The sequence below is a fragment of the Miniopterus natalensis genome, chromosome 12, assembly GCF_054644295.1.
Source record: "Miniopterus natalensis isolate mMinNat1 chromosome 12, mMinNat1.hap1, whole genome shotgun sequence".
NCBI lineage: Eukaryota > Metazoa > Chordata > Mammalia > Chiroptera > Miniopteridae > Miniopterus > Miniopterus natalensis.
This window is the reverse complement of record NC_142092.1, coordinates 72,051,149-72,067,304: the sequence shown is the minus strand read 5'-3', so window position 1 is coordinate 72,067,304 and position 16,156 is coordinate 72,051,149. Positions and strand designations below refer to the sequence as shown.

General features: G+C 50.3%; 3 protein-coding genes across 3 annotated transcripts in view; all 3 read left to right on the top strand.

Annotated features, from left to right (window-relative positions):
* Positions 1-488: 488 nt before the first annotated feature.
* Positions 489-10,737, top strand: EXOSC2 (exosome component 2). Its single transcript, XM_016196614.2, has 9 exons — positions 489-610; positions 1,861-1,962; positions 3,856-3,901; positions 4,135-4,224; positions 5,240-5,305; positions 5,770-5,838; positions 6,625-6,801; positions 7,608-7,736; positions 8,267-10,737. Exons 1-9 carry the CDS (start codon positions 489-491, stop codon positions 8,345-8,347), a joined length of 882 nt encoding a protein of 293 aa, XP_016052100.1. The 3' UTR covers positions 8,348-10,737.
* A 1,919-nt stretch (positions 10,738-12,656) lies between these two features.
* On the top strand, positions 12,657-13,249 carry LOC148091893 (uncharacterized). The gene has a single exon (XM_087823014.1). It carries the CDS (start codon positions 13,066-13,068, stop codon positions 13,216-13,218), a length of 153 nt encoding a protein of 50 aa, XP_087679140.1. The 5' UTR covers positions 12,657-13,065; the 3' UTR covers positions 13,219-13,249.
* Positions 13,250-13,260: 11 nt separating this feature from the next.
* ABL1 (ABL proto-oncogene 1, non-receptor tyrosine kinase) overlaps positions 13,261-16,156 on the top strand; it is an 86,201-nt gene continuing 83,305 nt past the window's right edge. The window contains exon 1 of the mRNA XM_016196612.2: positions 13,261-13,879. Within this exon, the coding sequence (XP_016052098.2) occupies positions 13,744-13,879 (136 nt within the window). The 5' untranslated portion in view covers positions 13,261-13,743. The remainder of the gene's footprint in view (positions 13,880-16,156) is intronic.

Genomic DNA, 16,156 nt, shown 5'->3' with positions numbered 1-16,156 from the left:
CTGTGGAAGCGCCGAAGCAGCACCCAGAGCACCGCCTGGAGGTGCAGATGGCGGCGGCCGTGAGGCCGGATAGCGCGGTGCTAGGAGCGCCGAGGGCGGGGCTCTTCTCTCTGTCCCAATAATGTTCTCCGTAGCTCCCGCCTCCGGACCTGCGGTGGAAGGAAACGCAGAGGTGCGTTTCCCAACGATCTCTAGCCACCAACTGGATGATGACGACGAGCCCATGTGAGTAAAAAGTCCCAACACCATTCAACGTGGGGTCTTACTCCACAGGTGCAGATGTGCCCGTAGTAAAAATGGCTACTCCGCTCCCTCCTTCCCTTAAGTGAAACTAGTTGTTGCCAGTAGTAATCATGGCCGCCAGACCGTGAGTTCCCATTGGCTGCCGCTCTGCGCCCCGCCTCCGAGCGGCGGCCGGGAATCGCGGCGCGGGTTCTCGCGGCGCTTAGCCGGGCCGGGCCGCGCCTGCGCAAGCGTTTGGCACCAAGATGGCGATGGAGATGAGGCTCCCGGTCGCTCGCAAGCCTGTGAGTGAGAGCCTGGGCCGCGAGACTAAGAAACACCTGGTGGTGCCGGGGGACACGATCACCACGGACACGGGCTTCATGCGGTGCGTGGGGACCTGGGGGCTCGCGGCCTCGAGGGGGTGGTTGCAGGGCTGTCTGCACGTGGCCTGCAGGCCGAAACGGGGGCCTCGGTCCCCAGGTGTTAAAGCCCCCGCGGGAGCCGCAGCACATCTCACGGGCATCGCTGGCTTCTCCCTGCATCTTGTGTGACCCCCCCCCCCCCCGTGTGCGTTTGTCTCAGCCCCTTGAACCTTTTCCCTTGCTCGTGGGAGGCCTGGGAAGCCCGGGAGGGTTAGGAGCTGGGGCCTCGTGGAAGCGACGGTGGGCGTTCCCGGCCGCCGCCTCCTTCCGCGTCACCTTCTAGCCAGGCGCACGGTTTTGGAATCAGTCATTGTTTGGGCTTGGGGCAAACAAATGTTTTGTGCCCCCAAATATACACCTTGGAATCTGAGCGCAGGACAGTGTGTGGTAGTTAAGAGGGCGGTTTGGGTTCCAGGCCTCCTGCCATCACGTATGCGTTGTGCTACCTTTGCAAGGGCAGCCGCCTCATCTGGGAAATAATGATAACAGTAACTATTGGGTAGGGTATTGAAGATTAAATGGGATCTTTAGGAAAAGAAGCAAAACCCACCATTATATCACCATCGTACATAAACAGTAGTGGTATTTCATCTTTTTTGGGGGGCAGGGAGTGCACATGTCCATAGAAGAGGGCTACAGCACTTACAGAATTGCCTTTTAATCTTTTAGTTTGAACTTATTGGATCCTGGAAAATCTTGAGATTCAGTCCTTCGTTCACCCATTTAACATATATTATGCATGGACGGGGTACAACAGTGGACAAAGTGGACCTCTGTCCTGGTGGAGCTTATGTTCAAACAGGGAGAGACAAATGATCAACAAGAAGCACAACAAACAAATAAGTTATTCAGGATGTTTGGTGATAAATGCAGTGGGGGAAAAAAATTAAAAGTTGAGTAGGGTAAGTGGAGTGTGTTTGGGAATATGCTGGGGATGGTAGCAGCAGGGTGGGTGACTATTTTAAAGAGGACAGTTGAAGTAGGCCTGATGGAGAAAATGTCATTTGTGGAGACCTGAGTAAGAGGAGGGAGAGGCGAGGTGTCCATGTAGCTCTCTAGAGTGGGAGTGTTGTAGGCAGAGAGAGCAACCCGCAAGCACTGAAGCCCCCCTCGAAGGTAGGAGGAGCCTGGTAACTTGCGAAGTACATTGTTCTTAATGGGAGAGATCGTCCCAAGTGTTACCTGGTGTGTGTTTGTCTTCCTCTTGCACCAGGGGCCATGGAACTTACATGGGGGAAGAGAAACTCATTGCGTCTGTGGCTGGTTCCGTGGAAAGAGTAAACAAGCTGATCTGTGTGAAAGCTTTGAAAACCAGGTGAGAACAGAAGGTGTGTATTCTCTTTCTTGTGGCATTCTCGTTGCACAACCAGGTCCTTTCTGCAGCACCATACCTCCCACCCCCACCTGTCTGCCCCGTCATTCTGTAGGCCTAGATTTGGAATGTGTAGGCGATTATAGGTAAGTTTGGGTGTCAAGGGTTCCCCCTCATTACCTGACCTTTCCAAACCTTTGTTACCTCCTCTGTAAAAGGATAGTGTCACAACCTACCTCGTGGTTTTTAATAGACCTCACTGAAAAGGTGCACGTAAGGTACTCAGCACGGGGCTCAGTAAAGGCTAACCCCAGAAAGGAGGCCAGTGGGTTGGGACAGAGTGAGCAAGAGAGGAGCTGAGGTGGTGGTCTACCTGCCTTGTAGCTGTGATAAGCATTTCGACTTCCACTTGTGTAATCCAGGAAGCTACTGGAGGGGGTGGAGCAGAAGAGGGACATGATCTGACTTCTGTTTTAATAAAATCACTCTGGCTGCTGCAGGGAGACTGGAGAGGGACAGGGGCAGGCTTACAGAGACCGATTAGGGGACTCTTACCAGCCGAAGTGATGGTGGTGGCTTGGACTAAGGTGGTAGCAGCAGAAGTGGAGAGTAATTGTGTGTTTATTTTATGTTCTGAGTGTGTTTGTCATGAAAGGGTGTGGGGGTTTGTATTTTTTGGTATTTTCTCTATACAGAACTGTGTCTGTGAGTAGAGATTGTTTTACGCTTTCCTTTCCAATGGGATGCCTTTTATTTTCTGTGTATATTTTGAAGGTAGAGCGGGATCTGCTGCTGGACTTGTCCTAGAGCTTTGAGGGGGGGCGGGATTGATTTCTATCTCCAAGACTCCTTAAGGTTTTTGGCTTGAGCAACTGGAGGGATGGAGTTGTCATTTACTGAGATGGCAACCACTGGGGAGGGTCAGTTGGTGAAGCAGGAGGGGGGCTGCTAGAAAGCTTTGTTTTAGGTTTGTTACATCTGAAAACGCCCATTATCCTGCCTACTAGAGATGTTGGGTAGCCAGCAGTTGACTAGAGTGTGGAATTCAGGGGAATGGTATAGTCATCAGTGGTATTTAAAGCCTTTAGGTTGGATGAGCTCACAAGTGAGTGTGGGCTGGAAAGAGAAGAGGTCCAAGGACTGAGCCTTCAGCATGGACACTTGTCATTAGAAGAGGGATGAAGAGCTAGCAAAGGGGCCTGAGACGAGCAGCCGGGGGGTGGGAGAGACAGTGGGCAGACTGGTTTGGGTGGCGTCCTGTCTCAGTGTCCTCTCTCCTTTCTTGGCTGATGCAGAGCCCACCTGTGTTCCAGAGCCCCAGAAAATATCCTATGCTTACCATTATCATGTTAACAAAACAGAGGTTCAAGCTTAATAAACTGCTTGTAGTAAATGATTAAGAATAGTTAACGGGCCCTGGCCTCTGTGGCTCAGTGGTTAGAGTGCCGGCCCATCCACCAAAAGGTCGCTGGTTCGATTCCTGGTCAGGGCACATGCCCGGGTTGCAGGCTCGATCCCCATTCGGGGGCATGTAGGAGGCAGCTGATCAATGACGACTCTCTCATCATTGATGTTTCTCTCTCTCTCCCTCTCCCTTCCTCTGAAATCAATAAAGATATTTTAAAAAGAAAAAAAGATCAGTTCTCTGAAAATGAAGCGAACCAAGGCTTTAAAAAAACACACACGAAAAACAAAAAATAGTTAACGGAGACTATGCATGTAGGAACGTTTGAAATGATCAGTCCCTGAGGATAAGTCCGAACAGCATAGTTATGTGAATTCACTAATCGTGGTGCCTGATCAAGGCCCTCCTCGTTTCACTGAAATCTTAAATGGCGCTTGGTTTTGTAATAAAGTCTTTTCACTGATGGATCCCCCTTTTGTTTTGTCTTTCAGATATAATGGTGAAGTCGGTGACATCGTAGTGGGGAGAATCACAGAGGTAAATCAATAGCGTATTGGTGTTTACAGAGTAAAAAAGCAAGCTGGTGATTTAACGAATGGGATACTCATTCTTTGTGGACGAAGTTACTTGGACGAAGCAGCCATTGCCTTGGGCTCTCATTTGTGACTGGGATGTGAACAGTTGGCTTGTTACATTGGGGGTTTCTGGTCACTTATGTTGTGAGGTTTGCCCTTGGATTATGTGTCCAAGTGTGGGGTTTCTGTTTCTAGGTTCAACAGAAGAGGTGGAAGGTGGAGACCAACTCCAGGCTGGATTCAGTCTTGCTTCTGTCATCCATGAACCTTCCCGGAGGAGAGCTGGTAAGGGCTCCAGCTTGGCCTGTGAAGTGTGCTGCCGAGAGCTCTGCTCTACACCAAGGTTGCCCCATTTACTCCTGCTTGTCTGCTCTGAAGTCTGCTGCCCTGATGTACACGTACACGTAGGCTTTTCACTTGGCCCAGGTCTCCCAACATAGGCAGCAGCTGGTGTATGGTAAGATCTAGAGGCGTCCGTGGGGAGGAGTCCCAGAAGGGAGTTGGGAGAGAAGCTCTCAGGCTCGGTGCTAATGGTTTTTCTTCTTTGGGCACATCACCTCTGCACAGTGGACTTGTTCCTTGAAAAGTTATGTTTTGTGTTTCGATTAGATTCCACAAACCAAGTGGCATTTGCTTATTCCAGGCAACTGCAGCACCTAGGCTGCAGCCTTTTGTAAAATGCCACAGTTTCCCTTTACCTTCTGCCCAGCATATGTTCAGAGAGGCTTCCTGTGGTAGGTTCTGTGGAGAAAGCAAGACAAAGGAGGCTTGACTGAGTTCCTGAAAGCTTACAGACAACTAAGGATGCAGATAACATGTGAATACCTGGCAGGCGAAAAACAAGCGTGGGGTTGTACAAAGAGTGGTCGCCTTCCGTGGGAGAAGCTCATAGGAAAGATGGGCACAAGAGTTGGTCCTTGAAGAATGGATAGAATTTTAGTGATGAACTCAGGACATCTGAGAGAAAGGGGAATGTGTGAGCAAAAGACACAGTCAGGCTGGAGGTGGCCGCTCCTGCAGGAGGTGGGAGGGCTGCCGCCAGGGTCAGTGGGAAAATAGGCTGGGCTAGATACAGAGCGTTCGAATATCATGTCTGGAGTTTGAGTATTTTTCAGAGGCGGTAGAAGGAGCACTGGGAAGGTTGTAAGTGGTTGTCACTTGTTTCCTCGAGGGGCACAGGTTACTGCACTAGTGTTTGGGTATTGTGGCTGCCTTTAGGGGTCTCGAAGTGAATGAGAAAAAGGCAGTAGAGAGATCTCTGGAGGAGCTGACTTCAGTTTCACGTCTGTGTGTATTTCAGAGGAGAAGATCTGCGGAAGATGAGCTGGCGATGAGAGGTTTCCTGCAGGAAGGGGACCTTATCAGTGTATCCTGCACCGGCACCTCAGCCCCTTTATGCTCTGCGTGGAGCCGGGAAATGGGGCTGGAACTGTCTGTCTCCCATGGGAGGAACATCGCAGTCCTAGATCGAGTGTTGGGCTCTCTTGTAGCCTTTCTCCAGCTCCTTCATCCAGGCTACTCTCCAGCCCTTGTTCATATCTGGAGCTGCTGAGTCATTCCTTTGAGTCTCGTAACTAATGGTCGCCCATGCTTTAAGCTAGACTCAGATTTTCTTAGCTACGTTAACTTTTATCCCAGGGAATAGAAAAAGTTTGTTCATATCAAGATATTCATGACGTGGAAGGGGGGGGGGGTTAGGTTACAGTGATGTCTTCCGGGTCCAGGACTGCCGAGTGGGACTGTTGGGGTGGGAGGAAAGGATGGAGAGGTGGGGTCAGGGACTGGAGGCAGGTGGCATGAAGACGTTTGTTCCTTCATCACCCTGGCCAGGCTGAGGTCCAGGCAGTGTTCTCTGACGGAGCTGTTTCTCTGCACACGAGGAGTCTAAAGTACGGAAAAGTAAGTTGGCTCCTGCTGTTCCTGTTTGCTGACCCAGACTTCGTTTCCGAATCCTCAGAGCAGTCTGGGATTCTGACCTGGAGAAAACCCCAGAGTTCAGGGTTACAGGCTGGCATCCCACTAATGACTGCCTCACAGGGTCATGGGCTGGTAGCATTGTAGTGGATACAATTTTCACCCTTTTTCTACTGAGGAGGAGGCTCTAGCAGGAGCCCCTGTGACCGTGGGCCCTGAGGCCCTGCTGTGTGCTCTCTCCCTGAGGGCGCTTCAGCTTTGCATTGGGCTATAAGAGGCCGTCCTTGGAACAAAGGGAGGTCGTGGACTAATGAAACAGGACAGTCTAACTCTTAGACAGATATTCAGTCAATAAAATGGCTATTATTACACCCTTGGTCAGTCCCCTAGCCCAGTGTTACCCACCTCATGGGCAAGATAGGTGGTCGGGGTCAAGGTGCAACCTGACAGTGCTCCTTCGTCTGCAGGAGGCTTGGGCCCACGTCCTCATTGGCTCCAGCTTCTCTACCAGCCAGCGCACCAGCCCTGGATTAGAATGTGGGGATGCAGAGGAAAGTGGTGGAGAAGGGTGTTGAAAGGCACCTGTGGGCTATGTCAGCAACCTGCGCACCCAAGGGTGTTCTGAATAATGACTGTGTGCAGATGGTGACCAGCAGTCGTTAACAGGAAGGACCCTGGCTCCACTATAACTAGGACACGTGCTCTGTTATCCACTTTTCCTTTCCTTCATTGATGACCTCACAGTGACTTAATTTGTGATTATTTCTCTAGCTAGGTCAGGGTGTTCTGGTCCAGGTTTCCCCCTCTCTGGTGAAACGACAGAAGACTCACTTCCATGACTTGCCTTGTGGGGCCTCAGTAATTCTCGGTAACAACGGCTTCATCTGGATCTACCCCACCCCTGAGCACAAGGAGGATGATGCAGGGGGCTTTGTTGCAAACCTGGAGGTGCGTGGACACCACGTGGCTGCTGCATGGAGTGGGGCGGAGTGGTGCTCAGCCTCCACTCTGCTTCTTGGTGGGTGGGGCCTGCTGTGTCTGTTGCTGTAACCTGTTAGTGTGAAGTGTTTCCTGAACACTGTATTTCCCTCTTTCTGAAGAGATAAAATCAATGGATGACAACGTTATAGGGTGGTAGCTGAAGAGCCACTGAAGAAGCCATCCTACTTTTTAATCCTCACCTGAGGATATACTTTTTTGTTTTTTAAAATATGTCAATTGATTTGAGAGAGGAAGGGAGAGATAGAAACATCAGTGATGAGAGAATTGTTGATTGGCTGCCTCCTACACACCCCCTCCCGAGGGTTGAGCCCGCAACCCGGGCATGTGCCCTGACTGGGAATTGAACCTCGATCTCCTGGATCCTAGGTCGCTACTCAACCGCTGAGCTGTGGCGGCTGGGCTTTTTTTTTTTTTTTCTATTTGAGAGAGAGGAAGGGAAAGGGAGTGAGAGAAACATTGACCAGTTTGCCTCATACGCACCCTGACCAGGGATGGAACCCAAAACCTGGGTATGTGCCCTGACTGGGAATCGAACCCATGACCTTTCAGTATATGGGATGACATTCCACCCAGTGAGCCACAATGGCCAGGGCAGGAAGCCACCTTTTTAATCCTTGGTGTTAGCAATTTGATTGGTGTGGAGTCCCAGAGTGATACCAAGTTATAAGTGATTTCTGCGATTTGCTGTGACTTTTCACTTATTTTGGTTCTGTTTCTATTTCCCTCTCCTTTCCCTTTGCATCCTCCGGTAGCCCGTCTCCCTCACTGATCGAGAGGTGATCTCCCGGCTGCGGAACTGCATCGTCTCGCTGGTGACTCAGAGGATGATGCTGTATGATACCAGCATCCTATATTGCTATGAGGCATCCCTTCCACATCAGGTACTCCAACCAGGGCTTCCGTTTCCTCATTGATCTATAAGCAAATGTCACGTATTTATCAATTTGCGCCAGTGTTTTCTCAGTGATGGCAAGCACACCCTCCAGAGACCTTTACCACGCTCATTGGTCTGAACCGGTTGGGTGGACAGCCTAAATGTCTGGTAGATCTTTCTCCAAGATAGTTGTAGTAGTCTCAGTGTCTAGTGTTAACCTAAGGGTTTGGGGGCATGAAGGTGCCAGGTAGGACAAGTTTATGACAACAGCCCTCTGGACTTCATCTTTCCCATTCCAGTTTCAGCTCCCTTTTTAGTGAGTGCTGGAATATCTCTTTTCTTGTCAGCTGTATCCCAGAGAGTCTTGCTGATTCATTAAGCTGGTTCTAGTAGATCACATCTCGTAATGCTTAGCCTCTAACAAATGAAACAGAAGATTTATGTTAACCATGCTTGGTTTCTGCACTTTGCCTGCCTTGATGGTCTGCTTGTGGTTGGTTTCTTCTCTGAACAAATACCTTTTCCTTTCTTTTTCAGATTAAAGACATCTTAAAGCCAGAAATAATGGAAGAGATTGTGATGGAAACGCGGCAGAGACTTTTGGAACAGGAGGGATGAGGAGGAGCCTCTGAAGAACAGGACTGTATACCTGACTGGAGCAGCTCTTGAAAGTGAAGAATCTGGTTTGTGGTCCTGCGTGTGGCACAGCAAAGATCTGGAACTGGGAAACTCATTATGGACCTGCGTCGGGCTGCCTCCAGCCCACAGACCTGCATTCTTCTGTTCCAAGGCAAAGCCTGGGAGAGGTGAACTGTGCCACCTGCCCCTTGGGCTGCCTGCAGCTCCCCAGCACTGGGGGTGGGTTTGGGTCTTCAGAAGTAGGGGGTGTTCCATTCCAGCCAGTGGACTCCCATCCTGGAATAATGTGGAGAATCTTTTGTCTTCTACTTACCATCAGTTCACAAAACACAATGCCCCATGAAATTGCTCCTATAAAAAACATGGCCTCTTTGACCCCAGATTGTCTGTTTTGGCGTCCATCCCCACCTCTGCAGCACAAGCACGGCATTGAGGAATGTAGTTGGTCAAGTTAACCCAGCAGTTAAACAAGGGTAAAGGGGACCAAGCAGCCTTTTGCTGGGTTGGAATCTTATTTCCCATTGCATGTTCCTACTAGTGATAGATTCAGTTGCATCCACACCAGGGTGCCTTAATCTGTCCTGCTTTTGAGGGTGATTTGTAAGAAGTTGAATTATTGATAATAGAATGAATGTTTTGAATGTTTGGATAAACATGAAATCAAAATGGAAAATGGAGGTGGGAGAAAAGTGGTTTCCTCCTTTAATTGAAGTAGCAGTGCATTAACTTTTTTTTTAAATTGACTTTTAGAGAGAGAAGGGAAAGAGAGAGGGAAACATTGGTGTGAGGAACATTGATCTGTTGCCTCTTGCACATGCCCCAACTGGGGATCAAGCCCACAACCTGAGTATGTGCCCTGACTGGGAATGGAGCCCGCCACATTTTGGTGTAAGGGCCGATGCTCCAGCCAGCTGAGCCACACCTGCCAGGGCAAGATGCTGAAGTTCTTACTGAGAAATGGTCAGATTCTTGTGCATTGGTTTGCCTGATGTCTAAACAGTGGTTCCCTGATTGAGATTTTGGGAAACATTTTTAAAAGGCACTGTTTCTGTTCTTGTGTTCTTTGTAATACTTGGGAGCTGAGTACAGTTGAAGGAGTGCTTAGCAGATATAAATTCTCCTGCCAGAGGCCCTAACTACTCTACTTGGGTTACTTAGTAAAGTTTAAATCTGGGATAGTTTCCATGGTAGTAATGTTGAACACTGCATTTGACAATTTTGAAATACAGTTTGGCTTTTTTTCATTAGATGGTCTATTTCTTATTTATAACATTATTTAATAGACACTTTATCTCATTCTTTTTCTGTCTCAAGTATTAGTTGTTTTGAGGAGTTTGCAGACGACTGAATATTCTGTAGGCTGTGTCGCATTTCTTAGATTTGCTTACCTGTCATATTTTTGAGTGCATGTGCCAGGCCATATGCCCCTTGAGAGGAGGGAATGAGAAAGGGTGGGAGCCTGAGTGCCTGGTTCAGTTTGGTTTTAACCAGGGCTATATGTAAGCGTATTGAAAGTTACCTTCTCACTGATCTCTCCGAAGCTGCCAACCTATGTTGTTCATTCAGTATCTACTTAGAGGGAAATAACAAAGGGCTGAAAGCACCTTTCAGTGATTATTTTCTGTGGCCCACTAGAGGGCGTCCTTGTTAAGTGTTATTACAGTGGGTGGAAAATGGAAAAAAGGGAATGGAACAAAGGTAGATGAATCACATGGGTACTGAGTCCCTTCAGCAGCTTGATGGGTCTGACTGTCAGGCATTTCCTGGGCTCTGGATTCTTGTTTTAAGTCCTCAGAAGTATTCTACAGTGTTGTACAGGGAGTAAAAAGGTATAGTGCACCTCTAGAAATACAGGTCTGGGCTTGGGGGTCACCTAAAATTAGAAAATGGAGATTTGGGATAAGCTTTTAGATTAAGTGCAGCTGGCCTCCAGAGTGACTTTCATAAAGCATTTCAATCTTTGTGGAAAACAAAGCAAGACCTCACTTGATCCTCACGATAACCTTCTAAAGTTGGCAGATATGACCCCACTTATAAGTGAGGAAAGGGATTCAGAGAATTAAAGTGGCTGGATTAAGCCCACTAGCACCCGTGAATGAGGACTAGCTTTAAGCTCTAGAGAGGTATCAAAGGAGTCCTTCAGAGAACGGGCTGGACTGATTGAGAAAGGATGTGGGTCTGGAGATTTTATTCCAGCATTGAGACATACTTTGGATTGTTACTCATTTTGCTCATTGCCTGTCACTCCCTCTGTGTGTGCTCTTGGAGGACAGCTATGAGTTGTCATCCCCACCCTTCCCCTGCATTGCACCCTAGCACCTAGAGCTGTGCTTGACACACAAGGGCTCAATAAATGCTTGTTGAATGAATCTTTAGTTTAAAAAATGTGTGTTAAAAAGTTATTTGCCCACTTTTAAGCTAGAGGATGAAGAATGAAGATGAGCAGGAAATGGTTAAAACACGAGTAGAAATAAAAAGAACGCAAGTCTCCAAAAAGAAAAATTAGGGTGGTATTTAGGATAAGATAATGGGTGAATAAAGGAATATGGGCCTTGACGTTTTAAGAGTGATCTACAAACCAGGACCAAGTTTGTCGGCCAGATTGTTTTGTGAGAGCAAAGTGAAACCAATTAACTATGCTTCACATTCATTTCCCCCAGGTGATTATTTCTTGAAGCCTATGTGAAATCACCTCTATTTCCCAATCCAGCAGAACTATTTCCAAAATACATATAGTAACAATGTAAAATTTATAATGCGCCTGTAGTTTTCCCCCTAATATCACTAGCAACTTATTAAAATACGGGTTGTCTAACATTAGGCCAACAGTTACTTGATACTGAATGGTAGAGTGGAAAACCATGGGCTTTGGAGCAACATCAATCTGGACTCAAATTGTGACTTTGTCACATACTAGGCAAGTGACCTTGAGTAAGTTTCTGAATCTTCCCAGCTGTATAACGGAGAAGACTATTCCATTCCTCATTGGGCCCTAGTGAGGATTAAATGAGATAATACAGTTTATGGAAAGCGTAACAGTGCGTGGTGTGGAGGAAGCGCTGTGGTGAGTGGATCCTCGTAGAAATGGTGGTATCCAGGTCAGGTAGGTGCACCATGGAGACCTGGAGGGTAAAGAGTAGGGGACCCGGTGCTTTTTAGTTGCAGAAGATGGGTTCTGACAGGTGTGGGTTTATGTCTGGGTCATTGGCCAGCTCTGTAGGCCTGATAGCCAGCAGTCGCCGCAGTTTCTCGGCTTACACAGTGGATACATGTGAACACGTGCACCCGTGAGATGAGGTCGTTTGGAATCGCAACCGATCTACGACTGCACCTGGCTTAGACTCGGAGAGGCTCCTGCTGCCCCAAAGAAACAATGAAATTCTCTAGCAATATGTCGGATGCGTTCCAGACATTTGTTTTTCGCTAGTGCTAATATTTATGCTTCTTCGGGGGAAAAGGTGGAAACTTGGGGTCGGGGAGTAGGCACCAAAACCCTTGGTTTCCAGGAGCGAGCTAAATTTCCTCTCTTAAAAGAGCCTCAAGAAAGTAATCCAACTCCGGGTCTGGGAAAACCCAAACCGTAGTTTTCTCCTTGCTTTGGCTCCTCGCGGGTGTTAGTACCCGCGCCGGGGAGACATTGCCAGCCCTAAGCAAGGCCGGCGAGAATCCACCGGCTCCCGGGAGGGGGGACCGAAGCTCAGCGGCCGGGAGCAAAGGGCGAGAAGTCGCGGGTGTGCGCGGGCAGGGGCGGGAGCTACGGGACCACAACTCCCGGCATGCCCTGCGGGCTGCGCCGAGAGCAGTTGGCTGGGAGCTCTGCCCTCATCGGCCAATAGGACGCCGGAGAAAGACGACTCGAACTCTCGGGGGCCAATGGTGGTTCAGGGGAGGCGGGTGCTTCCTTACTCCTCACCTTGCACTCGGAAGAATCCTATTTAAAAGGTTGGGCCGAGGCGGGCTCTGGCGGGCAGGACGACGAGAGCGGGAAGGCGCAGCGGCGTCCCCGAAAACCGCGCCAGGAGGGTCCCGGTCCTCGCGAGGCGCGCTGCGGACGTCGCTGGGGGCGGGGCCAGGGGCGGGGCCTGGCCTCGTTGTGGAGCCGCTCGTAATCCATCATGGCGGCCGCGAGGGTCGGCGTCCGTTCCTGAGCAGCGCCGGAGCCGGAGCCGGTCCCCGCGCCCCACAGCTGAGGAGCACCCGCGTCGTCCGCGGCCCCTACCCGCGCGGGGAGGCTGGGTCCCGCGGCGGAGCCCGGGGGATGTGACTGCCTGGCGGCGGCGGCAGCGTCCGGGACCGGGGGAGGGGGTGTCTCGGGCAGAGACCCCCGGGCTCGGGGCAGCTGAGGCGGCCGGGCCTCCTCCCCCCACCGCCGGCTGTCCCCTTCGGAGCCCCGAGAGTCCTTCGTGCCTCACAGCCCTGCGCCGGCTCTGGGACCCTGGGGGTGGTCTCTTCCCCCCGGACCTGGGACACCGGCTTCCTGAGGCGTGAGCGGCGTCGCCCCGAGTCCACCGCCCCCGCCGCGCCCGGCAGCCTCGCTCAGTCTCGGGCCGCCCCTCGCTCCGGCCCCGGGCCCCCAGTTCAGCCTCGGAGCCCCCCGCGCCGCCGCTCCGGCCATTCAGACCCCCTCCCTGCTGTCAAGTGGCCTCCCCTTCTCCCCAGGCTGCTCCCGGGAGCCTCCGATGTCCTGACTTCTCCCAATGTCACCTGCGGCGCCCCTGGTCCCAGCCCTGCCGAGAACTTTAATGCGGAGGAAGAGTCTGGACTCGTTCCACAGGCCTTTTAAAAAGCGGACCGAGGAGTCGCTGGCCGCGCGCCCCCGCCGGTGGGAGCCGAGGGCGAGTGCGCGCTGAGGCCGGGGGCCCGCGTCCTGTTCCGGCGGCGGGGCGGCAGGAAATCTGTCCGAAGATGAAGAAACCGGGGGGTGGGTGACTTCCACGGGGACAGTTCCGGAGGAGCGCCCCGGACGACCGGCGTTTCCTTTCCGGGTGGGAGTCCTCGGCACGACTGGAGTGCCCCCGACCCTTTTACAGCGGCTCCTGTGAATATTTCTCTTTAGGTTTTGTTTTTTTGTGTGTTTTTTTTTTACTCCTTGAAAGAAATGGTTATCCAGCCAGTAAAAGACGCTTAAAAATCAAGAAACTTCAAAGCGATACACCGCGAAGCCCATCGGACCCCCGTTTTCATGTGTCAGCCTGCAACCGGCCTCCGTTCGTCGTGATGGGAGGTGTCGCCGGGTGACCGCCCCCGGCCACCGCGTCCTGGCCGCGCGGCGAGTGTGAGATCCCGCGGGTCGCAGCGCCCCGCTGTCCTCAGCCCACGGACCCTTCCGGAAGACCTCGAGCCCTCTTCTGGAAAGGGGTACCTATCCTTGCTTTATGGGGCAGCAGCCTGGAAAAGTTCTTGGGGACCAGAGACGGCCAAGTTTGCCTGCCCTGCACTTTATCAAGGGAGCGGGGAAGAAGGAGTCATCCAGGCACGGGGGCCCGCACTGCAACGTGTTCGTGGAGCATGGTGAGTGCGGCGCGTGGGCCGCGGGCCGGCCCCGTCCAGGTCCGCCTGGAACTTCCGTCACTGCGGCGGCCCCGCTGCTCTGTGGGAGGAGAAGGTGCGCGGTGAGCGGGTCGCGTCTGCTCCGCGCGGCTGCGGGTTGACCTTGGACGAGCCGTCTCCCGGGCGGGGTTCCTGGGGAGGCCGGGCCGAGGGCGCCCCCGCCGGAAGCCGGGCTTCCCCCAGGTGTCGGGGCCCCGCCCGCGGCCCCTGCGCAGAGCGCTTCCGGGCCCTCCGAGCTGAAGAGTCAGCTCCTAGCGGGCGGTGGTACCCTGGGCCTGCTCAGCCGTCAGGGGGCTTGAAAAGGCTCCCTTTGGCGCCGGGGGGAACCCAGCAGGGAAGCAGCGCTCCCCGAGCCGAGGAGGGTGCCCAGTCCCGGGGTGATCCTCTCCCAGGGGTGGGGCGGAAGTTCCTCTGCCTGCTCCCGGTCGCAGGTGACATATCTGCAGCAAAAAAATGTTGCCCTTGACATTTCATGGAGGTGTTGGCGTGGAGCTCTGACTGTACCTGTGACACTGTTTACCTCTAGTGATTGTCTGTGAGCTTTCAAGCTAAGGGTCAGCTAGAAGATGTTTGTAAGGGGCGCCCGGAACCAGGTAATTAGGGCCCTCCTCCTACACTTGGCTCTGACATTTTCCACACTGGGCACTTTATGTTAAAATACCGGTTGAGCCCCCCCGCCCTGTAAGCAGATGTAAGGTGTGTACAAGTGGCTTATAGTTTGAAATTCAATCACAAATACCTCTTAACAGCGGGTCACTATAGTAAGCAAAGGTCTCTGTTCAGTGAATTTGCATTTGACAGTTGAGGTTTGACTTCCCAACAGGAAAATGTTCACTGCATCTGAATAATCTGGGTACTTGGATTTGACTTTGCCTTAAAACATTTGGTTATATTTTGGCATTGGTTTTTAGACAGGCAGATATGGTAATGTGTTATGTTTTGGTGCTTTTCAAATTCAGCATTTATAAAGTGAATTATTTACATTTTAAAATGCTAGGGATGGTCACACAGACCTAAGTAGGGAAAATCGGTACAGACTTTAAGGAGAGCTTTGGCCAAACTTACCAGAATTTAAAATGTACATACCAATGACCCAGTAACCACACTTCTAGGAAACTATCTTGGTATAGAACAGTGTAGTCCCCTAGATGTCCCTGATACCCCTTTGGGGGTCCAGGGTTAAAACTGTTTGCATATTAAGGCAATACCCAGTTGTTGTTTGTACTGCTTGCACTAATGGTGCAAAAGTAACGCGTGAATCAAGGCTGTGGCACCTGACTATACTGGTAGTCATTAAATACCTGTTATGCATCCATAGCTAAAAAAAATTAGGTTTTCACTTAAGAATGTCTTTGATGAAACAGCAAAGATTATTAATGTTATTAACTCCTGACCCTGGTGTATGTGTCTTTAATATTATGTGGGAGGAAATGGGAAGACCGTAGTTTCTGTTGTGCACTGATTATCTTGAGGCAGGGCACTGGGGCAGCTTGAGTTGCAGGCTGAACTAGCTGCTTTTCTCATGGACTATCCTTTTTACTTGCAACTGCGGTGAAAATGTACAACTGACGAACTGTGGCTATTCAAACTAAAAGTATAAAGGAGTCTTGAAAACTGGCAGTATCTGTTGCCAATGATAAAATTTTAGCTTTCCAGCAAAAAAATAGGATTGTGGAAAACTTGTATCTGCTGCTGTGATGTAGAGATTGGTGGTAATATTTACAAATGCGGTATTTTGGTATCTTATAATGAAATGTGTTATTTGGAAAATCTGTATAATTCAGTGAATCACTCTTCTAAATGATCAACACACGATACTATAAAATCACACACGGGTAAAGGATTCATTCAAGGTATAACATGGGCAAATGGATTTTAATGCAACAGAATACAGAAGTTCATTGATAATAGTTTTAGATTACGCATCACAACTAACTTTTAGGAAACTACCAGTTACCAAGGTTTGGTGTCATTTCAAAGAATATCTACAATTATTTAAAAATAGGGTGAAACAATTATTTTCCAGTCATAATAAAAATGTTTACTTTTAAACAAATAATTAAAAATTTTCAGTTTAAACTTCTAGTCTGGTAAATAATGGTGAGATAACCTATATATATATATTTGGGGTCCTCAATAATTTTCCAGAGTGTCAAAGAGGTCTTGAGATAAAAAAAAGTTTGAGAACTGCGGCTATAGAAAGTATATTGAGAGGGCACATGAGGATGTTTGTCGTTG